The sequence below is a fragment of the Oncorhynchus nerka genome, linkage group LG9a (genome assembly GCF_034236695.1).
Source record: "Oncorhynchus nerka isolate Pitt River linkage group LG9a, Oner_Uvic_2.0, whole genome shotgun sequence".
Taxonomy (NCBI): domain Eukaryota; kingdom Metazoa; phylum Chordata; class Actinopteri; order Salmoniformes; family Salmonidae; genus Oncorhynchus; species Oncorhynchus nerka.
Genome location: NC_088404.1, coordinates 33,168,057 through 33,188,398, shown reverse-complemented (window position 1 = coordinate 33,188,398; position 20,342 = coordinate 33,168,057). Strand labels below are relative to the sequence as shown.

Below are 20,342 nucleotides of genomic sequence, written 5' to 3'. Positions count from 1 at the left end.
TGTGATTCCAGATTACAAGATGGAATCACAGTAGGATAGTCTGGAATCACAGCTTTATGATAGTCTGGAATCACAGCTTAATGATAGACAGAGCTGTGATTCCAGACTAAGTACAGTCTAGATGCACAGCTCTAGGATAGTCTGGAATCACAGCTTTATGATAGTCTGGAATCACAGCTTAATGATAGACAGAGCTGTGATTCCAGACTACAGTCTAGATGCACAGCTCTAGAGTCTGCACAGCTCTAGGATAGTCTGGAATCACAGCTTTATGATAGTCTGGAATCACAGCTTAATGATAGACAGAGCTGTGATTCCAGACTAAGTACAGTCTAGATGCACAGCTCTAGTCTGGAATCACAGTCTGGAATCACAGCTTTATGATAGTCTGGAATCACAGCTTAATGATAGACAGAGCTGTGATTCCAGACTAAGACAGTCTAGATGCACAGCTCTAGGATAGTCTGGAATCACAGCTTTATGATAGTCTGGAATCACAGCTTAATGATAGACAGAGCTGTGATTCCAGACTAATACAGCTCAGTCTAGATGCACAGCTCTAGGATAGTCTGGAATCACAGCTTTATGATAGTCTGGAATCACAGCTTAATGATAGACAGAGCTGTGATTCCAGACTAAGTACAGTCTAGATGCACAGCTCTAGGATAGTCTGGAATCACAGCTTTATGATAGTCTGGAATCACAGCTTAATGATAGACAGAGCTGTGATTCCAGACTAAGTACAGTCTAGATGCACAGCTCTAGGATAGTCTGGAATCACAGCTTTATGATAGTCTGGAATCACAGCTTAATGATAGACAGAGCTGTGATTCCAGACTAAGTACAGTCTAGATGCACAGCTCTAGGATAGTCTAGATGCACAGCTCTAGGATAGTCTGGAATCACAGCTTTATGATAGTCTGGAATCACAGCTTTATTATATGATAGACAGAGCTGTGATTCCAGACTAAGTACAGTCTAGATGCACAGCTCTAGGATAGTCTGGAATCACAGCTTTATGATAGTCTGGAATCACAGCTTAATGATAGACAGAGCTGTGATTCCAGACTAAGTACAGTCTAGATGCACAGCTCTAGGATAGTCTGGAATCACAGCTTTATGATAGTCTGGAATCACAGCAGCTGGAATCACAGCTTTATTATGATAGTCTGGAATCACAGCTTTTATAGTCTGAATAGACAGAGCTGTGATTCCAGATAAGTACAGTCTAGATTCACAGCTCTAGGATAGTCTGGAATCACAGCTTTATGATAGTCTGGAATCACAGCTTAATGATAGACAGAGCTGTGATTCCAGACTAAGTACAGTCTAGATGCACAGCTCTAGGATAGTCTGGAATCACAGCTTTATTATAGTCTGGAATCACAGCTTAATGATAGACAAAGCTGTGATTCCAGACTAAGTACAGTCTAGATGCACAGCTCTAGGATAGTCTGGAATCACAGCTTTATGATAGTCTGGAATCACAGCTTAATGATAGATGATAGAGCTGTGATTCCAGACTAAGTACAGTCTAGATGCACAGCTCTAGGATAGTCTGGAATCACAGCTTTATTATAGTCTCGAATCACAGCTTAATGATAGACAGAGCTGTGATTCCAGATTAAGTACAGTCTGGAATCACAGCTTTATTATAGTCTGGAATCACAGCTTAATGATAGACAGAGCTGTGATTCCAGACTCAGTACAGTCTAGATGCACAGCTCTAGGATAGTCTGGAATCACAGCTTTATGATAGTCTGGAATCACAGCTTAATGATAGACAGAGCTGTGATTCCAGACTAAGTACAGTCTAGATGCACAGCTCTAGGATAGTCTGGAATCACAGCTTTATGATAGTCTGGAATCACAGCTTAATGATAGACAGAGCTGTGATTCCAGACTAAGTACAGTCTAGATGCACAGCTCTAGGATAGTCTGGAATCACAGCTTTATGATAGTCTGGAATCACAGCTTAATGATAGACAGAGCTGTGATTCCAGACTAAGTACAGTCTAGATGCACAGCTCTAGGATAGTCTGGAATCACAGCTTTATGATAGTCTGGAATCACAGCTTTATGATAGTCTGGAATCACAGCTTTAGCTGTGATTCCAGAGCAGAGCTAAGTACAGTCTAGATGCACAGCTCTAGGATAGTCTGGAATCACAGCTTTATGATAGTCTGGAATCACAGCTTAATGATAGACAGAGCTGTGATTCCAGACTAAGTACAGTCTAGATGCACAGCTCTAGGATAGTCTGGAATCACAGCTTTATGATAGTCTGGAATCACAGCTTAATGATAGACAGAGCTGTGATTCCAGACTAAGTACAGTCTAGATGCACAGCTCTAGGATAGTCTGGAATCACAGCTTTATGATAGTCTGGAATCACAGCTTAATGATAGACAGAGCTGTGATTCCAGACTAGATCTGGAATCAGTCTAGATGCACAGCTCTAGGATAGTCTGGAATCACAGCTTTATGATAGTCTGGAATCACAGCTTTATGAAGTCTGGAATCACATGGAAGACAGAGCTGTGATTCCAGACTAAGTACAGTCTAGATGCACAGCTCTAGGATAGTCTGGAATCACAGCTTTATGATAGTCTGGAATCACAGCTTAATGATAGACAGAGCTGTGATTCCAGACTAAGTACAGTCTAGATGCACAGCTCTAGGATAGTCTGGAATCACAGCTTTATGATAGTCTGGAATCACAGCTTAATGATAGACAGAGCTGTGATTCCAGACTAAGTACAGTCTAGATGCACAGCTCTAGGATAGTCTGGAATCACAGCTTTATGATAGTCTGGAATCACAGCTTAATGATAGACAGAGCTGTGATTCCAGACTAAGTACAGTCTAGATGCACAGCTCTAGGATAGTCTGGAATCACAGCTGAATCACAGAATCACAGCTTTATGATAGTCTGGAATCACAGCTTAATGATAGACAGAGCTGTGATTCCAGACTAAGTACAGTCTAGATGCACAGCTCTAGGATAGTCTGGAATCACAGCTTTATGATAGTCTGGAATCACAGCTTAATGATAGACAGAGCTGTGATTCCAGACTAAGTACAGTCTAGATGCACAGCTCTAGGATAGTCTGGAATCACAGCTTTATGATAGTCTGGAATCACAGCTTAATGATAGACAGAGCTGTGATTCCAGACTAAGTACAGTCTAGATGCACAGCTCTAGGATAGTCTGGAATCACAGCTTTATGATAGTCTGGAATCACAGCTTAATGATAGACAGAGCTGTGATTCCAGACTAAGTACAGTCTAGATGCACAGCTCTAGGATAGTCTGGAATCACAGCTTTATGATAGTCTGGAATCACAGCTTAATGATAGACAGAGCTGTGATTCCAGACTAAGTACAGTCTAGATGCACAGCTCTAGGATAGTCTGGAATCACAGCTTTATGATAGTCTGGAATCACAGCTTTATGATAGTCTGGAATCAGCTGTGATTCCAGATAGATCACAGCTGTGATTCCAGACTAGAGCTGTGATTCCAGACAGTCTAGATTCACAGCTCTAGGATAGTCTGGAATCACAGCTTTATGATAGTCTGGAATCACAGCTTTATGATAGTCTGGAATCACAGCTTAATGATAGACAGAGCTGTGATTCCAGACTAAGTACAGTCTAGATGCACAGCTCTAGGATAGTCTGGAATCACAGCTTTATGATAGTCTGGAATCACAGCTTAATGATAGACAGAGCTGTGATTCCAGACTAAGTACAGTCTAGATGCACAGCTCTAGGATAGTCTGGAATCACAGCTTTATGATAGTCTGGAATCACAGCTTAATGATAGACAGAGCTGTGATTCCAGACTAAGTACAGTCTAGATGCACAGCTCTAGGATAGTCTGGAATCACAGCTTTATGATAGTCTGGAATCACAGCTTAATGATAGACAGAGCTGTGATTCCAGACTAAGTACAGTCTAGATGCACAGCTCTAGGATAGTCTGGAATCACAGCTTTATGATAGTCTGGAATCACAGCTTAATGATAGACAGAGCTGTGATTCCAGACTAAGTACAGTCTAGATGCACAGCTCTAGGATAGTCTGGAATCACAGCTTTATTATAGTCTGGAATCACAGCTTAATGATAGACAGAGCTGTGATTCCAGACTAAGTACAGTCTAGATGCACAGCTCTAGGATAGTCTGGAATCACAGCTTTATGATAGTCTGGAATCACAGCTTAATGATAGACAGAGCTGTGATTCCAGACTAAGTACAGTCTAGATGCACAGCTCTAGGATAGTCTGGAATCACAGCTTTATGATAGTCTGGAATCACAGCTTAATGATAGACAGAGCTGTGATTCCAGACTAAGTACAGTCTAGATGCACAGCTCTAGGATAGTCTGGAATCACAGCTTTATGATAGTCTGGAATCACAGCTTAATGATAGACAGAGCTGTGATTCCAGAGTCTAGATGCACAGCTCTAGGATAGTCTGGAATCACAGCTTTATGATAGTCTGGAATCACAGCTTTTGAATGATATGATAGACAGAGCTGTGATTCCAGACTAAGTACAGTCTAGATGCACAGCTCTAGGATAGTCTGGAATCACAGCTTTATGATAGTCTGGAATCACAGCTTAATGATAGACAGAGCTGTGATTCCAGACTAAGTACAGTCTAGATGCACAGCTCTAGGATAGTCTGGAATCACAGCTTTATGATAGTCTGGAATCACAGCTTTATGATATTCTGGAATCACAGCTTTATGATACTGGAATCACAGCTTAATGATAGACAGAGCTGTGATTCCAGACTAAGTACAGTCTAGATTCACAGCTCTAGGATAGTCTGGAATCACAGCTTTATGATAGTCTGGAATCACAGCTTAATGATAGACAGAGCTGTGATTCCAGACTAAGTACAGTCTAGATGCACAGCTCTAGGATAGTCTGGAATCACAGCTTTATGATAGTCTGGAATCACAGCTTAATGATAGACAGAGCTGTGATTCCAGACTAAGTACAGTCTAGATGCACAGCTCTAGGATAGAATCTAGTCTGGAATCACAGCTGCACAGATAGTCTGGAATCAGTCAGCTTTATGATAGTCTGGAATCACAGCTTAATGATAGACAGAGCTGTGATTCCAGACTAAGTACAGTCTAGATGCACAGCTCTAGGATAGTCTGGAATCACAGCTTTATGATAGTCTGGAATCACAGCTTAATGATAGACAGAGCTGTGATTCCAGACTAAGTACAGTCTAGATGCACAGCTCTAGGATAGTCTGGAATCACAGCTTTATGATAGTCTGGAATCACAGCTTAATGATAGACAGAGCTGTGATTCCAGACTAAGTACAGTCTAGATGCACAGCTCTAGGATAGTCTGGAATCACAGCTTTATGATAGTCTGGAATCACAGCTTAATGATAGACAGAGCTGTGATTCCAGACTAATGATAGACAGTCTAGATTCACAGCTCTAGGATAGTCTGGAATCACAGCTTTATGATAGTCTGGAATCACAGCTTTATAATAGTCTGGAATCACAGCTTTATTATAGTCTGGAATCACACCTTAATGATAGACAGAGCTGTGATTCCAGACTAAGTACAGTCTAGATTCACAGCTCTAGGATAGTCTGGAATCACAGCTTTATGATAGTCTGGAATCACAGCTTAATGATAGACAGAGCTGTGATTCCAGACTAAGTACAGTCTAGATGCACAGCTCTAGGATAGTCTGGAATCACAGCTTTATGATAGTCTGGAATCACAGCTTAATGATAGACAGAGCTGTGATTCCAGACTAAGTACAGTCTAGATGCACAGCTCTAGGATAGTCTGGAATCACAGCTTTATGATAGTCTGGAATCACAGCTTAATGATAGACAGAGCTGTGATTCCAGACTAAGTACAGTCTAGATGCACAGCTCTAGGATAGTCTGGAATCACAGCTTTATGATAGTCTGGAATCACAGCTTAATGATAGACAGAGCTGTGATTCCAGACTAAGTACAGTCTAGATGCACAGCTCTAGGATAGTCTGGAATCACAGCTTTATGATAGTCTGGAATCACAGCTTAATGATAGACAGAGCTGTGATTCCAGACTAAGTACAGTCTAGATGCACAGCTCTAGGATAGTCTGGAATCACAGCTTTATGATAGTCTGGAATCACAGCTTTATGATAGTCTGGAATCACAGCTTTATTATAGTCTGGAATCACAGCTTAATGATAGACAGAGCTGTGATTCCAGACTAAGTACAGTCTAGATGCACAGCTCTAGGATAGTCTGGAATCACAGCTTTATGATAGTCTGGAATCACAGCTTTATGATAGTCTGGAATCACAGCTAGTCTGGAATCCAGCTAATGATAGACAGAGCTGTGATTCAGACAGACTCTAGCACAGCTCTAGGATAGTCTGGAATCACAGCTTTATGATAGTCTGGAATCACAGCTTAATGATAGACAGAGCTGTGATTCCAGACTAAGTACAGTCTAGATGCACAGCTCTAGGATAGTCTGGAATCACAGCTTTATGATAGTCTGGAATCACAGCTTAATGATAGACAGAGCTGTGATTCCAGACTAAGTACAGTCTGGAATCACAGCTCTAGGATAGTCTGGAATCACAGCTTTATGATAGTCTGGAATCACAGCTGGAATTAATGATAGACAGAGCTGTGATTCCAGACTAAGTACAGTCTAGATGCACAGCTCTAGGATAGTCTGGAATCACAGCTTTATGATAGTCTGGAATCACAGCTTAATGATAGACAGAGCTGTGATTCCAGACTGCACAGCTCTAGGAGTATCAGAGATCACAGCTCTAGGATAGTCTGAATCACAGATCTTTATGATAGTCTGGAATCACAGCTTTATGATAGTCTGGAATCACAGCTTTATTAAGTCTGGAATAGACAGAGCTGTGATTCCAGACTAAGTACAGTCTAGATGCACAGCTCTAGGATAGTCTGGAATCACAGCTTTATGATAGTCTGGAATCACAGCTTAATGATAGACAGAGCTGTGATTCCAGACTAAGTACAGTCTAGATGCACAGCTCTAGGATAGTCTGGAATCACAGCTTTATATGATAGTCTGGAATCACAGCTTAATGATAGACAGAGCTGTGATTCCAGACTAAGTACAGTCTAGATGCACAGCTCTAGGATAGTCTGGAATCACAGCTGGAATTTAATGATAGTCTGTGATTCACAGCTTAATGATAGACAGAGCTGTGATTCCAGACAGCAGTCTAGAGATTCACAGTCTAGATAGTCACAGCTTTATGATAGTCTGGAATCACAGCTTAATGATAGACAGAGCTGTGATTCCAGACTAAGTACAGTCTAGATGCACAGCTCTAGGATAGTCTGGAATCACAGCTTTATGATAGTCTGGAATCACAGCTTAATGATAGACAGAGCTGTGATTCCAGATTAAGTCTAGATGCACAGCTCTAGGATGGAATCACAGCTCTAGGATAGTCTGGAATCACAGCTTAATGATAGACAGAGCTGTGATTCCAGACTAAGTACAGTCTAGATGCACAGCTCTAGGATAGTCTGGAATCACAGCTTTATGATAGTCTGGAATCACAGCTTAATGATAGACAGAGCTGTGATTCCAGACTAAGTACAGTCTAGATGCACAGCTCTAGGATAGTCTGGAATCACAGCTTTATGATAGTCTGGAATCACAGCTTTATGATAGTCTGGAATCACAGCGTAATGATAGACAGAGCTGTGATTCCAGACTAAGTACAGTCTAGATGCACAGCTCTAGGATAGTCTGGAATCACAGCTTTATGATAGTCTGGAATCACAGCTTAATGATAGACAGAGCTGTGATTCCAGACTAAGTACAGTCTAGATGCACAGCTCTAGGATAGTCTGGAATCACAGCTTTATGATAGTCTGGAATCACAGCTTAATGATAGACAGAGCTGTGATTCCAGACTAAGTACAGTCTAGATGCACAGCTCTAGGATAGTCTGGAATCACAGCTTTATGATAGTCTGGAATCACAGCTTAATGATAGACAGAGCTGTGATTCCAGACTAAGTACAGTCTAGATGCACAGCTCTAGGATAGTCTGGAATCACAGCTTTATGATAGTCTGGAATCACAGCTTTATGATAGTCTGGAATCACAGCGTAATGATAGACAGAGCTGTGATTCCAGACTAAGTACAGTCTAGATGCACAGCTCTAGGATAGTCTGGAATCACAGCTTTATGATAGTCTGGAATCACAGCTTAATGATAGACAGAGCTGTGATTCCAGACTAAGTACAGTCTAGATGCACAGCTCTAGGATAGTCTGGAATCACAGCTTTATGATAGTCTGGAATCACAGCTTAATGATAGACAGAGCTGTGATTCCAGACTAAGTACAGTCTAGATGCACAGCTCTAGGATAGTCTGGAATCACAGCTTTATGATAGTCTGGAATCACAGCTTAATGATAGACAGAGCTGTGATTCCAGACTAAGTACAGTCTAGATGCACAGCTCTAGGATAGTCTGGAATCACAGCTTAATGATAGACAGAGCTGTGATTCCAGACTAAGTACAGTCTAGATGCACAGCTCTAGGATAGTCTGGAATCACAGCTTTATGATAGTCTGGAATCACAGCTTAATGATAGACAGAGCTGTGATTCCAGACTAAGTACAGTCTAGATGCACAGCTCTAGGATAGTCTAGTCTGTGAATCACAGCTTTATGATAGTCTGGAATCACAGCTTTAATGATAGACAGAGCTGTGATTCCAGACTAAGTACAGTCTAGATGCACAGCTCTAGGATAGTCTGGAATCACAGCTTTATGATAGTCTGGAATCACAGCTTAATGATAGACAGAGCTGTGATTCCAGACTAAGTACAGTCTAGATGCACAGCTCTAGGATAGTCTGGAATCACAGCTTTATGATAGTCTGGAATCACAGCTTAATGATAGACAGAGCTGTGATTCCAGACTAAGTACAGTCTAGATGCACAGCTCTAGGATAGTCTGGAATCACAGCTTTATGATAGTCTGGAATCACAGCTTAATGATAGACAGAGCTGTGATTCCAGACTAAGTACAGTCTAGATGCACAGCTCTAGGATAGTCTGGAATAGGATAGTCTGGAATCACAGCTTAATGATAGACAGAGCTGTGATTCCAGACTAAGTACAGTCTAGATTCACAGCTCTAGGATAGTCTGGAATCACAGCTTAATGATAGACAGAGCTGTGATTCCAGACTAAGTACAGTCTAGATTCACAGCTCTAGGTTAGTCTAGATTCACAGCTTTATGATAGTCGAGAATCACAGCTTTGTCTAAGTACAGTCTAGAATCACAGCTTTATGTGAGTACACTCTCACACACATTAAAATGTGTGTGTGATTATCATTAATATAGAAACGTACTCTGATGATTGCACAATATTGGGTGTGGGTAGAATTGGGTGTGATTAGGAATGACCTAATCATTCTACTTAGTGTGAGGTTTGAACTGATAGTGTTTCTATGGTGACTATCTCAGCGGCTCAGAGCCCGGACAGGGATGGTCAGACACACACACAAACACACATATTGTTGAGTTGTTGTTATTGTTGTTGTAGGAGTGTATAGAGGAGGTGGTGGGGTCTCCTATCCCTGACAGACAGCGGTCCAGACTGTTCAGGTCTACCTCTGAGAGTTCAGATGAGCTGTCAGAACTAGACCTGTCCCACGGCAAGAAGGACGCCTTCGTACTGGAGGTATGGTTGGCTGTGTGTACTGTATTGTAGGGTGTGTGTACCGTAGGGGTGTGTGTTATGTTGGATGTGTAATTGTAGTGTGTGGGCATATGATCTGTAAAGGATCTGAAAAAAAAAATAAAGCAACACCTCACGGCACAACACATCTCCCCCATGTGATCTACTTGTTGTGTGTATGTACTGACATGTATGTGTAACTGATAGATGCACACACACACTACATGTTCATGTTTTTAAATATATGGAAATTGTAGTCTTTTGTCAAAATGTATTTTTGGTTATGTGTTGGACCCCAGTAAGACTAGCTGTGCTAATGGAGATCCAAATAAATCACATCAAATCTGTGTGTTAATGCTTTTCTTCTCATGTCTTTAGATTGATGACACTGATGCAGTAGAGGACATCCAATCCCTTCTCACTGATGCCCCCATGCCTGCAGGTACACACACACACACACACACACACACACACACACACACACACTGTTCTACAAGAAATGTTCTATTCTATTCAGCTCTGCTCTTTTACAATGTCCGTCCATCTACCTGTCTCTCTCTCCAGGGTTTTACAGCTGTAACACAGAGGTCATGCCTGGGATTTACAACTGGACTTCAGGGCTACAGGTCAGACTCACACACTGAAACACTGCTACTACTACTACTACTACTATTATACTACTACTACTCTACTACTACTACTACTACTGTTCTACTTTTACTACTGTGCTACCTTTACTACTGTGCTACTTCTAATACTACTACTGTTCTACTACTACTACTACTACTACTACTGTTCTACTTCTACTACTGTACTACTTCTGTTCTGCTACTGTTCTACTACTACTGTACTACTACTACTACTGTTCTAACTACTACTACTGTACTACTTCTACTGTTCTACTTCTACTACTGTGCAACTTTTACTACTACTACTACTACTGTTATACTACTGTTCTACTACTACTGTACTACTAATACTACTACTACGGTACTACTACTACTATACTACTTCTAACTGCTACTACTACAACTGTTGTACTTCTACTACTGTACTACTACTGTTCTGCAACTGTTCTACTACTACTGTTCTAACTACTACTACTGTACTACTTCTACTGTTCTACTTCTACTACTGTGCAACTTGTAGTACTACTACTACTGTTCTACTGTACTACTACTACTACTGTACTACTACTACTGTTCTACTACTGTACAACTTGTACTACTACTACTGTTCTACTACTACTACTACTGTTCTACTACTACAACTGCTACTACTGTACAACTACTACTGTTCTACTTCTACTACTGTGCAACTACTGTTCTACTATACTACTACTACTACTGTACTACTACTACTGTTCTACTACTGTACAACTTGTACTACTACTACTGTTCTACTACTACTACTACTGTTCTACTACTACAACTGCTACTACTGTACAACTACTACTGCTCTACTCCTACTACTACTACTGTTCTACTACTACGACTGTACTACTTCTACTATTAATACTGTTCTACTTCTACTACTAGTACTGTTCTACTACTACTGTACTAGTACTGTTCTACTACTACTGTACTAGTACTACCACTACTACTATTCTACTGCTACTGCTATTCTACTACTACTACTGTTCTACTACTACTACTACTACTGTTCTACTACTACTACTACTGCTACTACTGTACAACTTCTACTACTACTACTACTGCTCTACTCCTACTACTACTACTGTTCTACTACTACGACTGTACTACTTCTACTATTAATACTGTTCTACTTCTACTACTAGTACTGTTCTACTACTACTGTACTAGTACTGTTCTACTACTACTGTACTACTTCTACTACCACTACTACTATTCTACTGCTACTATTCTACTACTACTACTGTTCTACTACTACTACTACTACTGTTCTACTACTACTACTGCTACTACTGTACAACTTCTACTACTGCTCTACTCCTACTACTACTACTGTTCTACTACTACGACTGACCTACTTCTACTATTAATACTGTTCTACTTCTACTACTAGTACTGTTCTACTACTACTGTACTACTTCTACTACTACTACTACTACTATTCTACTGCTACTATTCTACTACTACTAGTTCTACTGTTCTACTACTACTACTACTGTTCTACTACTACTACTGCTACTACTGTACAACTTCTACTACTACTACTACTGCTCTACTATTCTACTACTACTACTGTTCTACTACTACTACTACTGTTCTACTACTACTACTATTACTACTGTTCAACTTCTCTACTACTAGTACTGTTCTACTACTACTGTACTAGTACTGTCTCTACTACTACTGTACTACTTCTACTACCACTACTACTATTCTACTGCTACTATTCTACTACTACTACTGTTCTACTACTACTACTACTACTGTTCTACTACTACTACTGCTACTACTGTACAACTTCTACTACTACTACTACTGCTCTACTCCTACTACTACTACTGTTCTACTACTACGACTGACCTACTTCTACTATTAATACTGTTCTACTTCTACTACTAGTACTGTTCTACTACTACTGTACTACTTCTACTACTACTACTATTCTACTGCTACTATTCTACTACTACTAGTTCTACTGTTCTACTACTACTACTACTGTTCTACTACTACTACTGCTACTACTGTACAACTTCTACTACTACTACTACTACTGCTCTACTCCTACTACTACTACTGTTCTACTACTACGACTGTACTACTTCTACTATTAATACTGTTCTACTTCTACTACTAGTACTGTTCTACTACTACTGTACTAGTACTGTTCTACTACTACTGTACTACTTCTACTACTACTATTCTACTGCTACTATTCTACTACTACTAGTTCTACTACTACTATTATTCTACTTCTACTACTACTGTACTACTTCTACTACTGTTCTACTACTAGTACTACTCCTACTATTGTACTACTGTACTACTACTACTGTTGTACTTCTACTACTGTATTACTACTGTTCTTCTACTACTGTATTACTACTGTTCTGCTACTGTTGTACTACTACTACTGTTATTCTACTACTACTACTACTACCACACTAGTACTAGTTCTACTTCTACTACTGTACTACTACTACTCTTCTACTACTACTGTACTAGTTCTACTACTACTACTATTATTCTACTACTACTGTACTACTACTACTATTGTTCTACTACTACTAGTACTACTTCTACTATTGTACTACTTCTACTACTACTACTGTACTACTTCTACTAATACTATTACTACTGTTCTACTACTACTGTACAACTTCTACGATTACTACTGTTCTACTACTGTTCTATTACTACTACTACTGCTACTACTGTTCTACTACGACTACTGTACTACTTCTACTACGACTTTTTCTTCTACTACTACTACTGTTCTACTACTACTGCTATTGTACTACTACTACTACTGTACTACTTCTACTACTACTACTGTTCTACTACTACTACTACTACTGTTATGCTACTACTGTATTACTTCTACTACTACTGTTCTACTACTACTACTACTACTGTACTACTTCTACTAGTACTGTTCTACTACTCTAGTACTACTTCTACTACTACTGTTCTACTACTGATCTACTACTACTACTGTACTACTTCTACAACTACAACTACTGTTCTACTACTACTACTGTACTAGTTATACTACTACTGATATACTAGTTCTACTACTACTACTGTACTACTTCTACTACTGTTCTTCTACTATTGTTCTACTTCTACTACTGTTTTTCTACTATTGTACTACTTCTTCTACTTCTACTACTGTGCTACTTCTACTAATACTTATACTACTGTACTACTACTACTACTGCTCTACTCCTACTACTACTACTGTTCTACTACTACTACTGTACTACTTCTACTATTAATACTGTTCTACTTCTAGTACTGTTCTACTACTACTGTACTAGTACTGTTCTACTACTACTGTACTACTTCTACTACTACTGTACTACTTCTACTACTACTACTACTGTTCTACTACTGCTACTACTGTACAACTTCTACTACTACTACTACTGCTCTACTCCTACTACTACTACTGTTCTACTACTACGACTGTACTACTTCTACTATTAATACTGTTCTACTTCTACTACTAGTACTGTTCTACTACTACTGTACTACTTCTACTACTACTATTCTACTGCTACTATTCTACTACTACTAGTTCTACTACTACTACTGTTCTACTAATACTACTACTGTTCTACTACTACTGCTACTACTGTACAACTTCTACTACTACTACTACTACTGCTCTACTCCTACTACTACTACTGTTCTACTACTACGACTGTACTACTTCTACTATTAATACTGTTCTACTTCTACTACTAGTACTGTTCTACTACTACTGTACTAGTACTGTTCTACTACTACTGTACTACTCTCTACTACTACTATACTGCTACTATTCTACTACTACTAGTTCTACTACTACTATTATTCTACTTCTACTACTACTGTACTACTTCTACTACTGTTCTACTACTAGTACTACTCCTACTATTGTACTACTGTACTACTACTACTGTTGTACTTCTACTACTGTATTACTACTGTTCTTCTACTACTGTATTACTACTGTTCTGCTACTGTTGTACTACTACTACTGTTATTCTACTACTACTACTACCACTGTACTAGTTCTACTACTACTGTTCTACTTCTACTACTGTACTACTACTACTCTTCTACTACTACTGTACTAGTTCTACTACTACTACTATTATTCTACTACTACTGTACTACTACTACTATTGTTCTACTACTACTAGTACTACTTCTACTATTGTACTACTTCTACTACTACTACTGTACTACTTCTACTAATACTATTACTACTGTTCTACTACTACTGTACAACTTCTACGATTACTACTGTTCTACTACTGTTCTATTACTACTACTACTACTGCTACTACTGTTCTACTGACTACTGTACTACTGACTTTTTTCTTCTACTACTACTACTGTACTACTACTACTATACTGTACTACTACTACTACTACTGTTCTACTACTACTTACTACTTCTACTACTACTACTACTACTACTGTTATACTACTACTGTATTACTTACTACTACTACTGTACTCTACTGTACTACTACTACTACTACTGTACTACTACTACTACTGTTAGTACTGTATTCTACTACCTAGTACTACTTCTACTACTACTGTTCTACTACTACTACTGATCTACTACTACTACTGTACTACTTCTACAACTACAACTACTGTTCTACTACTACTACTGTACTAGTTATACTACTACTGATATACTAGTTCTACTACTACTACTGTTCTTCTACTATTGTTCTACTTCTACTACTGTTCTTCTACTATTGTACTACTTCTTCTACTTCTACTACTGTACTACTGTACTACTACTACTGTACTACTTATACTAATACTACTACTACTGTTGTACTACTACTACTACTTTACTACTTCTACTTCTACTATTATTATACTACAACTACTACTGTACTACTTCTACTACTGTTCTACTACTACTAGTACTACTCCTTCTACTATTGTACTACTTCTACTACTACTGTACAACTTTTACTACTACTGTACTACTACTACTACTGTTCTACTACTTCTACTAATACTACTACTACTACTGATCTACTACTGTAAAACTTTTACTACTACTGTTCTACTACTAATGTACTACTACTACTGTACTACTTCTACTAATACTACTACTACTACTACTACTACTGCACTACTACTACTGTATTACTACTAATGCTGTACGAGTGTACTACTACTACTTGGCAATTACTACTACTGTTCTACAGGTTATTGAGAGATTATAATATGTTTATATTTCGTTCTTTGCCAACCCCCCCTCCCTAGATGTTTACATCTGTCAGGGTCTACAGACTCAATAATGCCAATCTGACCAACCAGGGCCTCAACAAGATCTTCACTGACCTCTGTGAGAATTTACTCAAGGTAAGACCACACACGCACAATGGGGATACGCTGGTCAAGCCCAAGCATTGGTGTTCCTTTTACTTAATCTACGTAATCTTTAACTGCTGTATTAAATTGAAATGTCTGCTTTTTATTTGTCTTTGTAGAGTCTATACTTTAAGTTACGTTCCATGATCCCCTGCTGTCTATGCCATCTCAACTTCACTGTAGCCGTACCAGAGGAAGAACTCATACAGGTGAGAAGACACACCTAAGAACACCTCTCCTATTTTGTCCATTTTTCCTATAAACATTTTGGTCAGTATTAGGGAATTGGAATTGCCAGGGACCTCAAGACATGATATTATAAAGATACTAAGGTGCTGATACGATATGTATTGCGATTCTCATGATCCTATATGTATTGCGTTTCGATAAAGGTGTTTTATTGATTTGATGTTCCAACATATTGTTCACTATGCATCTGCTGCAGAGAGACGAGAGAGCATGAGAAAATTTGTTTTGTTCACTCAGGGAAATAAGTGCTGAAAAGATGTTGGCTCACTATTTAAAAAGAAGATGGAGAATAAGCTATATTCCTCAAACTCAACGCTGGGCCTCGAAGCCAGTTTCACTGCGTTTTTAATTGTTCCCCTCTAATCCGGGACTGATTTCAATCTGGGACACCAGGTGGGTGCAATTAATTATCAGGTAGAACAGAAAACCAGCAGGCTCCAGACCTTGTAGGGTAAGAGTTGAATAACCCTGGGTTTAGGGCTGGGAGATATGTTTGTGTGCCATATTCCAAATGCCTGTATCGCAAGAATCAAGGTTTTGTTATTCTCCGTTTTTTTTAGCATTTATGTCCGCTTGTTCTCATGTTGTATTTTTGGTTTTGTCTCATTCACTCCTCTTGTGTTGTGTGCACCTTCCCATTTACATTAGAGGTCTGTATATAATGATGAAATGCATGTGGAGGCCCTAACAAGACGGGAAGGCAGGCGACAAGCTTTGGTTCAAAGATAGCCTCTAGAAAATGCATTGCCCTAATTTTGGACAATATTTTAGCGAGAGTGAAACCTTTCACCACAGATCGAACAATGAGACAGATATTTCACTGGATGTATAAATATGAAGCATCTGCCCGGCGTTTCCACTAGTGAGAGGAAGCCCAGTGGCCAGCAGTGGATTTTGGTCGACATTCTGCAAATTTTCTCATCTATTAAACATTTGTTCTCAATACAGTTTTCTGTTCCAAAACTAGAATCTGTTTTGAACAGAGGGGACTAAGTAGAGTAGACTTTACAGTTTTTAAAAATCGCGTCGTTTAGAAGGAGTGCAAAGGCGAATTGAGTTATTACACACACTCGCTTCACAGAGTAGGCGTTCCCTTACGGAAATATGCAGATGATGCTAGAACAGGCAAATAGGATCTCGCTAGCTCGTGCTTGGTCTGCCCACCTCCTTGCTTGTTCTGCCCACTATTACTCATTTGTTCTCATTGGAAACGAAAGACTGTGGTCTATCTTGGTTTAGTTATAAAAATCTTTGCTTTCAACTTCGCCTCTTCCACTATGGTTTACACACACACCAAGCCCCTCCCCCTGCCTCCATTCGCCAACAAAGTTGAGATCACATCTTCCTCTCTGACAAGCAGTTTCAACTCGCTATTTGAGATTTGGTCCAACAGAATCGGTCACATGGACACCAAAAAACGAAGTGAGACATTATTTTACTGTAATAGAGGAGAAGTTAAGTTTTTTATGTCTCAACTACCCAAATTGCGTGCAGAGCAGACAATACTAAAACGAGAGTATCAATGAACATTGATTCTGGAAAATGAATTCTGTTAGTCGCGAGCGGCATTGTGGTACCACATACTGCTAGCAGCATTTTAGCCAAAGACTGTTAACTAGTCTGTTTTTTATAAATGTGCTATAAACATAAAACACAATTATATAAGGAATTGGCAACTTGTTTCCATTCTGAGAAATAAGGTAGGCCGCTTGATTTCAACATGTGAACAGGCTAACATGCTTTTAAAAGAGTCGGAGACAGACCGAATGGTGTGTTCATAACAATTCAACTGTTCAACCTTGTTAGCTAGCAAATTATTAGTGGATCTTATGGTTGTGGAAGGCTTATATTTAGCCTAGGTATAACTTCACAAGCCCTGAATTCATTAGATTATTGCTGACTATTTGAAATGCACTATTTGAAGTGTATTTTACCTTTAATTGTACAACAACGCGTATTAAGTTAAAAAAAATATATTAAAAAACATTTGAAAAAATCTAGAAACCCCTATATGTTTTTAAAAATCGATAAGATTTTTAGGCCATATCGCTCAGCATTACCTGGGCTATAGGATGGGTTTTAGTGCTTGTACAGCTGTCTAGCGCTAGATAAAGCTACCTTTTTAAGAAGTCGATACTTTGAGTCAAATATCTATATAATATCCAAAAATAATACTGCGATATGAAACTGTATACATTTTTCCCCCTATCACTTTACCTGACATTTGTGTCAATAAATGATAGTTTCATTCTCTCTCATTTTCTCACATCCCCTCTCCCGTTTCCTCCCCCCTGTCCTCTCCCGTTTCCTCTCCCCCTGTCCTCTCCCCCTGTCCTCTCCCCCTGTCCTCTCCCGTTTCCTCCCCCTGTCCTCTCCCGTTTCCTCTCCCCTGTCCTCTCCCGTTTCCTCCCCCTGTCCTCTCCCTGCTTCCTCTCCCCCTGTCCTCCCCCCTCCTTTCCTCTCCCCCTGTCCTCTCCCTCTTCCTCCCCCTGTCCTCTCCCGCTTCCTCCCCCTGTCCTCTCCCCGTTTCCCCCCCCCTGTCCTCTCCCGTTTCCTCCCCCCTGTCCTCTCCCTCCCTCCCCCTGTCCTCTCCGTGTCCTCCCCCCCCCTGTCTCCCGTCCTCCCCCTGTCCTCTCCCCCTGTCCTCTCCCTTTTCCTCTCCTCCTGTCCTCTCCCGTTTCCTCTCCAGGTGGCGGTGACAGCTGTAGCCATGAGTTTTGACAAGGAGACTCAGCTGGCAGCCGACAAGGCTCTTAACAAGGGTTAGTATTCTCAAAGGCTGTAGGTCAGTGGTTAGAGAGAAGGGTCTGGTGTTATGGAGAGCTGAAGGAGACGAGACACTTGAGATTTGAGTTAGTGCACTTGGGTGGGTTGAGGAGTGAAAGAGATTAAACTCTGTGTGTTTGTTTGTTTTCCAGGGAGTGGTGAGAATGAAGAGCAGCTACAGTTTTCTATGGAGCTGTGTGGAGAGTCAACGTCCTCCAACAACCAGCCTACAGCCAAACCTTCAGGTACACCAAACCTTATCTCTTATAATCCTGGATCACTAACAACAGCCTAACCTTTAACCTCCAATAGCCATCCCTCAGCAGACAAAACATCAGAAATCCTCTAAGCGCCTGGAATGTCTCACTCCTTGAAGCTCCCTTAACCATAGTGTTCTACTCTCTGTCCTCTATTTCAATATGTTCTGTAGTAGTTGTGTTAAACATGACTTTACCGCCTGTGACTGTATGACCAGGTAAATAATGTAACTGTATAACCAGGTACATCCTCTCTCAGGTGTTTTAGACCTGCAGCCATGTCTGTGTGTGTGTGCGTAGAGCTATGTTGAGTAGCACTGTGATGACTATAAAAAAAAACAATCCTGCTCGTCACTGATCTGGAGAGAGAGCTGGGGTTAAACCAAAATGGCCGCCCTCCACATCAGCCAGGACTAGGAGCTAGACCTAGGAGATAGGATTTAGGGAACAAGATGTGGATATAGGACCAGGTATAAGGAAGTGTCTGTAAGGTATTGAGATACAGTGTATTGTATCTTGCTGAGGCCTGAAGAGTCAACATCTGTGGTTGTGTGTGTGGCAGTGCATCATGGTGTGTGTGTGTCGACAGGTCTTCCAGAGAGTGCCATGACCCACTCCTCATCTCGAGGTAAGCTCCCCCACCCACCCCCTCCTTGCTGCCATGGCTACCACGGCCCTTTTTTAAGTTCTCATCCTTTTGTTCTCCTGCTCCGCCCCAACCTCCTCCTTTTATTTTCTCTATATGCTTTTTCTTTATGTGTCTATATTATGTTCTATGTCATGGGTGTATGCGGTTTTCGGTACGTGTGTGGTGTGTGTATGCACGCGCATGTATGCGGTGTGTGTGTGTATGTGTGTGTGTGTGTGTGCGAGCTTGTGCACGTGTGTGTGTATGTTTCTCCAGTTTCCTCGGTTGATTACGGTTCCTTTGCAGACAGATGCAGCACCTGGCTAGAGCTGCTTAGGCTGAAAGCTCACACCATAAGACGAGGATCAGTTAAGACAAGTAGGAGGACACAGTCGCTAGCAAACTCTGGTACACACACACACACACAAACATACACATCCCTCCCCAATTGCCACTGGGGGGCGGAGCGTCACAGATCATGCACCAGCTGATTAACTAGAATGTGAAAGTTGAAGCCCCGCCCCTCAGAGGAATGACCAACCAACAGCCAGCGTATAACCTCTGACCCTGTCGCCATAGTGACAGACATGGAGGAAGTAAACATGAAAGAGGATCTTAAAACACACTAAAAACATATCTCACTAAAGCTGGCGACTTGGGGG

The 20,342-nt window shown here is 40.3% G+C and overlaps 1 protein-coding gene across 1 annotated transcript in view; it reads left to right on the top strand.

Moving 5' to 3' along the window:
• LOC115114974 (C2 domain-containing protein 5-like) overlaps positions 1–20,342 on the top strand; it is a 72,598-nt gene that overhangs the window by 47,970 nt on the left and 4,286 nt on the right. The window contains exons 3-11 of the mRNA XM_065022148.1: positions 9,602–9,739; positions 10,115–10,178; positions 10,301–10,362; positions 15,673–15,771; positions 15,900–15,989; positions 18,719–18,791; positions 18,948–19,040; positions 19,642–19,680; positions 19,957–20,088. Of these exons, the coding sequence (XP_064878220.1) occupies positions 9,602–9,739; positions 10,115–10,178; positions 10,301–10,362; positions 15,673–15,771; positions 15,900–15,989; positions 18,719–18,791; positions 18,948–19,040; positions 19,642–19,680; positions 19,957–20,088 (790 nt within the window). The remainder of the gene's footprint in view (positions 1–9,601; positions 9,740–10,114; positions 10,179–10,300; positions 10,363–15,672; positions 15,772–15,899; positions 15,990–18,718; positions 18,792–18,947; positions 19,041–19,641; positions 19,681–19,956; positions 20,089–20,342) is intronic.